At 41.1% G+C, this 7,522-nt stretch overlaps 1 protein-coding gene across 1 annotated transcript; it reads left to right on the forward strand.

Moving 5' to 3' along the window:
• The first annotated feature begins 1,965 nt into the window (after positions 1-1,965).
• On the forward strand, positions 1,966-6,221 carry LOC113149000 (pro-opiomelanocortin-like). The gene is made up of 3 exons (XM_026340803.2): positions 1,966-2,172; positions 4,182-4,311; positions 5,108-6,221. Exons 2-3 carry the CDS (start codon positions 4,189-4,191, stop codon positions 5,876-5,878), a joined length of 894 nt encoding a protein of 297 aa, XP_026196588.1. The 5' UTR covers positions 1,966-2,172; positions 4,182-4,188; the 3' UTR covers positions 5,879-6,221.
• Positions 6,222-7,522: the final 1,301 nt, after the last annotated feature.

The following is a 7,522-nucleotide window of genomic DNA, read 5'->3' on the forward strand; positions in this document are numbered from 1 at the left end:
AGAGTGACGAACCATCCTCCTTCATCTAAAAGGTGCAGCCTCTCTCAAATTGACCTCCTGGAAATCAACTTAATCAGCTGTGAGATGGAGCATTGCACAACGTCTCCTGTATTTTGATGCTTTTAGGTTTTAAATGATTAACATTGTTTTCCTTTTCAATTCAAATGTACAATTTACACAGTGACTGGGTTGAAAATTGCACAATAACTGTTCATAGTACCTCTCTTACTGGTAGAAAACTGGTGGGTTCAGAAGGACAGACACTTAGTGGAGTAAGGTAAGTAGTGGAGTGATGTCATTGGGGTTTTGGCCTCAAAACCACACAGGTAAGAGTTAAAGTTCGGGTTTGCGCTTCTCAGCAGGATCAGAGAAACCAGAAGAAGTCGACAACAATGAGAGTGGAGGAGTGGGGCTGGATGGGGGACACCAGAGGTGAGTTTGTGGGAAGACACAACAGCACTGAATTGACAGGTGCCTTTAAGTTGAGAAATTAAGCAGATCAGTCAGAGTTTCTTCAGGTTACTTGAGTTTGCTGGACGTGATGGAGACTGAGAAGTCAGATGACAGCAGGGCTGTCTGACAAGGTCACCAAAAGTAATCTAACAAATACAGGAGATCAGCAAGATCCCAGCGAGTTGACTTCTGCCCATCACCTCAGAAAAGCTTGAGTTGGACGAAGACAACAAAGAACTTGGGCTTTAATGGATCCCCAATTCAGAAAAGCGACTGTAGACAGCAGTGGCCCCTCCACCTTTTTGTTAGTCTACTCTGTGCACATGTGATTTAGAGGAAAGCACAGTCTTACAGTTCACTTGGTCGTGTTCCAAATTAAATGATTTTTGTGTATCTATGTAATATTTGCAATCAGACAAACTGTACATGGGATTAATTTCCCAGCAGAAATGTGCCCTTTGGGTAACAGACAACACTGATAAGCTCGCAGAAATCTGACTACTGATTGCCAATAATGTGTTACATTAAAATGGAAATCGGAAGACCCAGTGCCAGCTGGAATATTAAAAACATTCCTCCGAACCAGAATGATGGTGCCTCTGTGCAACTCTAATCTTATCATAATATGTTTTATCATGCAATAATATAACAGGTCAAAATCCACATGAAAGTTCCCACCAGCGCTCTGTTTATTTTAACTTTAGCCTTATTTTTTTGTTATTTCGTTCTGTTGTTTGTTCCCGTCCCTAGTCCGTCTTGGTGTTCTGTACTTCTACATGTGTTATTGTTGTTGTACTTCAATGCCCCATTTTGAAACCATTAAATCATTTGGTACTGTAGCTGTGCAGCAAGCATGAAGGCTGAACATGCGTTCAGCATGGAAAGTGAATGGAAAGCGTTTTCATTTCCTACAAGCAGTGAGCTTTGCTTGTGTGTGTTAAGTGTGCGTGTGTGTTTTCTCCATTCTAGGTGTAGTAATGATGTCTAAGCAGTGACTCACATCTTCCTAATGAAGTTTCCACACAGGGATGCATGAACAACCTGTAATCGAGAACCACCAAAAACCTGTCCAATCGATGAAATTGATTTGCACACTTCACTGCAGCTGCCTCTTTTTTGGGAGGACGTCACTCTCAGCATTAAGTGTCGGTGATTATGACTGACCTTTGAGGGATTTAAAATCAGGACGGGCATGAGCCCCCTGATGAGTAAAAGTATTATTTTTACCTGTGTAAAATAATGTAAATCTAAAATGTACCTGAGAACATGCCAATAACCAGTCATTAAGGATCCCTGAAGGCTTTTCAGGCTGGATCCCAACCAGTGGCAGGAGAAGTAAAACTTGTAACTAATGCTTCACCTGTTATCTGGTGACGTGAGCAGCTCAATTGATTAAAAACCGTGTGGGTGGCCTTTGCAAAAACATGCAAATACACACTCCTTCCCCACCCAGGAAAGAGCAGGAGACCCCTTTACCTCAATCACACCCAAAGGCCTTTCCACTCCAAGCTCCGTACCTCATGTGTCTATAAAAAGAGATTTCCTCCTCTTAGGAAGTGACAGCAGACCTTCTCCTACATTGAGCATTTCATCACAGAGCAGAGAGAGAGCAGGAGAGGAGGAGAGGGATCACAGTAAGAGTCATCACTGTGGAGAATCTGTGGACAAACCGGAGGAAGAAAAACAAGAAGCGAAGGAAAGAAAGCACCTGGAGAAAAGGTAAAACAGCCGTCTTGTTGTTTTGGCATGGTTTCGGCACTGTCTGATGGTTGGTAACTTCTCATTTTTCTGAGTGAATAGTCACTGATGCATTGATCAGACTTGCTGACCGATTGATTCATGATTCTCTGACACGTGCAGCTACATTTGCTCATTTACCTCTTTAAAAAGGATTTCGATTCCACACCTATATATCTTATAGACATTTGAATTTCTTTTCAATAATGCATACTTCCACAAACAGTAATGGAACTTATAAAACCTTTAATTAGCTCAACATGTCATTAACACATCATGGTTGCATTTATTCATCTATTTTAATTGCCGCTCCCCGGCTCCTTTTAACAGATTAAGCCTGTAGAGAGCAGAGCTCAGCGGAGTGAGTCATTCTGTAGGAAGCGTGTAGATGAGTCTCTGCCAGAGTTACAAAGACGATGGCCCACCAAGGAGTCACTCCTTAGAATAATGATGGGTGGGAGAAGCCATTTCCCAATAAAGGAAAGAAAATTGACTCATTTCTTGTTAGACATTTAAAGCACCAGGATGATATTTTTAAAATGGGGGTATGGGGCATTATAATTAGTATTATTGTTGTTATTGTTGTTGTTGTTGAGAGAGAATAGAAGCAGGAGAAGTGATAAGATGAGGGGAGGTCTTAACATCATAAGTCACTGAATGCTGTCATCTATTGATAGAATTAGTTTGTCCGTCTTCCTCCGCGTTTCGGGATAATGCAGTAGAATAAATATGCAGAATACGTGAGCGGGACCTGGATGAATGCAGTCTCTTGTATATTTGCTCGTGTGTGAGCATTGATCAGTTTCGTCGAGGTGGCAGTGAAGGTCACATTTGCTCACCACTTGTCTCACAAAGTGACTTTAATAAGCAATTTACCTCCGTGACCTTTCGATTGTTGGCTGCACAGCTCTCTGTTAGAAACGGAAGCGGAGCTGGGGAAATTCAAAGCCTTTTCAGTGATGTAATGCATCATTTTTCAGCAAGGCTGCAACATTACATTCAACTTGGAAATCATATAGCAGCACAATTTAGGTCATGTATAAATGAATGAGGTGGAAAATGGGACTGAAACGTTTTTGATTGATGAACTGATATTTTAAGTCAAATAATACAGCATAAGGTTTGCACTAGACCCTCACTTTGAAACACAGCGAAGAGGAAATTTTAGGACAAGAAACATATCAAATGTGTGATGTGTTCACTGATTTAAGACAAGAGTCAAGTCAAAACACAAACACAGGTATAGGGAACAGTACAGGCTTAATGAAGTTAGTTAGATTGCTGAAGTTGGATTTGTGCAGCCTGTCCAAAACTCACTGTGGCTTCATCTTGCTCAACTACCCCTGTACAAATGACATTTTAGGCCTATCTGATGGTAAATGCATCTCTGTTTTGAAGATTATAATATATTGAGAACAATATATAACCTACGTCTCTATGTCTATGTACATGCAGCTCATCAGTTTTAAATACTATACATCTTCAAGCCTCTTTTAGGAACCTTTTAAACAAGGTCCTCGTAAATACACTCATCTTTTCCAGAACAGCTACTTTTTAAATGCAATGAATGTGGCACCAGCAAGGCCATCTGTTACAATATGTGTGACGCTGGCCGGAAGAGAGAGGTTGATTGTTGGTATTTAAGCTCACAGTTATTATTTGACCATGAGACACACAAAAACACACACACACACACACACACACACACACAGCTACAAATCCACCAATTACTGCAAAGATGGTGTTGAAACATGTCAAGTTATATAAGGACCGGAGGAAACTGTTATGCAAGTCCAGCGATCAAGACACCTACTGTATTTCTGCACAAAAGTAGCACTTTCTTCCAATTCGGGACTGATTAAGTGAATATTCGAGCCTGTTGGGACTGTTGTGGTACTAAAACATTCTCTGTGCTCTGAGGATATTTTCCCAGCAGTCACATTACCTACTGTTCAGCTCAAAGCCTCACTTGTTTCTGTCTTCTACACCAGGCTGAAGATGGTGTGTCTGTGTTGGCTATTACTGGTGGTCATGGCATATGTATGTGTGCCCGGGTGTGGGTCGGTGTGCTCGGTGAAAAGCTCCATCTGCAATGACCTGAGCAGCAAGGGAAGGATACTGGTAGGTCAAACTGTCCTCTTGTCATCTATATTGTTTATTTCTTCTTTGTTTCTGCGATCACTAGGCAAGGCGAGCAAATCCCATTCCTGGAAACAGCCGGTAACAAAGCAATGTAGCTTTGTGGTCCATTCAAAAGTTGTGCCGACGCTTTCAATTATACTCCATGATGAAGAAGTCCTGAAAGTCTTCAGACAAATGGACATTTTAAACACAATAATGTGACTAAAGGACAGATGCTGCAGTTTTTATCCTGAGGAAAAAACATGAAATTTAAGCAAAAGCACGTTAAAATACATGTTTCTAGATTGGAGGCACATTTTTTACTTATTAACATGAGGATTATTATGAGAACAGACACAGAGAACCTTCTTGACCTACTTTAGTGGGATAATAGAATCCATCATTGGATAAATAATGAGTAAAGTCTATTCAACATGTTGTATTTCCTTGGGTTTGGACTGTTTTTTTACATTTACCCTTCATCTTTTCTGATATTTAATACGTAATTAATACGTTGTAGAATAGAAAAGAAGCAACAGATTGATTTGGTGTTTTCTTTCATTCTCTGAGGCAAATTATCTAACGAAAAGAAATCTTGCTGAATACTTTTGCTGATTGATTTTTCGCATATGTCACTGATTTTGCTCGTCATTATGTGTCATGTCTTTATGGGTTGGCGCAATTTCACCCAATGGGAACAGTCAGTCTTCGTTACTGTATCATCGTCACTCCTTGTTGCTGCAAATGATCCAGTGTTTAAAAATGTTGCTGCTGTGATTTTTATTTCTCCACACAGGACTGTATTCACTGCTGCATGTCTGTGATCCAGGCTGAATTTCCAGATCTCACTGCATTGGCAGTGAAGGTTGGCGGGGATGATGATGACCTCTTGTTCAGCATCATTCTGGCTGCCATGGCCTCTAAGGACAAGATATCAGAGCCAGATCTGAAAGCTCGCAGCAACAAGCGACGTTCCTACTCAATGGAGCATTTCCGTTGGGGTAAACCCTTGGGAGACAAGATAGCACAGCCAAAGCTGAGGACCAAAAGCAACAAGAGACGCTCCTACACAATGGAGCATTTCCGCTGGGGGAAGCCGTTAGGAGGGAAGCCACCAAAGCTGAAGGCCCACAGCAACAGCAGACGCTCCTACTCAATGGAGCATTTCCGCTGGGGGAAGCCGCCAGGTCGTAAACGCCGGCCTGTCAAAGTCTTTGGCTCTTCACTGGAGGGAGGGGGCTCGTCCGAGGACAGTTTCCCCACTTTGTCTCGCAGGCAGCTGAGTAAGGATGAAGCAAAGTGGGAGCGAAACCAAAACCAGCAACTGAAGAGGGCAAGGGTCAACTCGACGACAAAGGTCCCATTGGGCCCGCAGGACAGAAAAGCTGGGACCTATCGTATGAGTCACTTCAGATGGGGGAGCCCAGCCGCCTCCAAACGTAAAGACGGGTTTGCGAAGCCGTGGCAGGAGAAACGTCCCGTCAACACGCTGAGGAACATTATAGTCAAGGATGTACAGAGGATAATGGGACCGATGAAGATGAGGGAAGAAGAGGTGGGGGGTTAGTCGAATGGTGTAATAGCGACTGCATGTTAGTGCCCACATGTCTTAATTTGAAATTACAGGAAGTTTCCACTGTCAATAGCATGTTGTTGAATGTATCTTCTGTGCCAATGGTTTATCTCAGTAACATCTGATCTAAAGATAAGAAATAAGACAGTTTCATGTTGAATAAAAGCGAAGATGCACACACCAACCGCCTTGACCTTCTTGGCCTTGACAATACAATTCCAGGTTATGAGATGAATATGAATGCAAGTGTTTAAGCATAGCTGTCCATTTACAGGGTTGTACTGTATCTTCTTTTGTAAATTAATATATTAAAGATGACTTTGTTTGTTGCAAATAACACAGTAACTGTCTGATTGGTTTGATTTGGTTTATAATTTAAGGAAATAATCAGATGACTTGTGAAAGCTTCCACAGAATGTGGATGGTGTGTCTGAACTAAGACTAAATATGATATGTAAATATCAGGGGTGGAGAAGATTCAAAGCGTATTAGCGTTGAGTTTATGAGAGAAGTATCAGCTTCTCCGTTCTTTGCAGCCGTGTCTCATCTGGAGAGTAGGAAGCTCCTCTAGGAGCTGTAGGTCATTATTTTCTTAACTGTTCAATCCTCTCCAGCGAGACAGACATTTTCCTTTTCAGGGTTTCTTATTCAAGAGAAAGACCAGCTTGAAAACATTTCTTCTCTTCTTCTCATTTAATGACTAGCTCGTCCGAAGGAAATGGAGAAATCCTATGTTTAATTTCTAGCTTCTCCTATTCCTACGTATAGCACTCCCTATCAGCGCTGTCTCTACGCTTAATTTGTTCTCTCTCCTGTTTTCTGTGTGATGTCATGGTTAGTCGAACTTCTCTGCAGGTCTGATCATCAGTTTACAGTTTGATAAAATATAAATTTATTCATTTTATATAACTTCTGAAACTACTTAACCTTTATTACTTATCCTGTCAATAGTTTGACACCATATTCTGTTGAAGGTTGTAAGATAGACTGAGCTAAATCCTGATAGGCCATCAGATAACAACACACCAATGGCAAACAGAGAGGCTTGAAAGTTATGAATCAGAAATAAAACACCATGCAATCCAGACGAGCACAGAATAACCACAGCTGAGGGAAACATCTGCTGAACACTGCAGCTGACTCAAACTGTCTTCTGTGTTTTCTCATTCCCTATGTGATGATGCATGATAACAGCTTTCTGTACCACATAAGAAAACAATTATTTGACATGCTCCTCTTATCATAATTTGACTTTCATCAATTTAAAAAAAAAAAAAAAAAAAACACGAACCACATCAGAGCTTCTATGGTTACAGATAAATTTTATTGTACAACACAGCAACATCACTAGCATGCAAAGTCGGGTATGACACTCATAAGGCATTTTCTTCATGTAAAAGCTGCCTTTGTCACTAGGTAATCCAGTTTTTAAAGTGCAAAGTTCACAGAATGAATAGATTTGACCTACAGCACTACGTTGTAAACAGATCTATTAACCAGACATGTAATGACAAAAGTAGGATCGGATTACCGTCAGTTAATTTTACATTACACTATGCAATGACAACAAGCAGACTGATAGAGTTACAGGTCTTCACCGCAAAGTTGCAAGATGCTGAAAAGACAATTTTACAAGGC

This window comes from Anabas testudineus, chromosome 24 (assembly GCF_900324465.2).
Source record: "Anabas testudineus chromosome 24, fAnaTes1.2, whole genome shotgun sequence".
In the NCBI taxonomy this organism is placed as follows: Eukaryota; Metazoa; Chordata; class Actinopteri; order Anabantiformes; family Anabantidae; genus Anabas; species Anabas testudineus.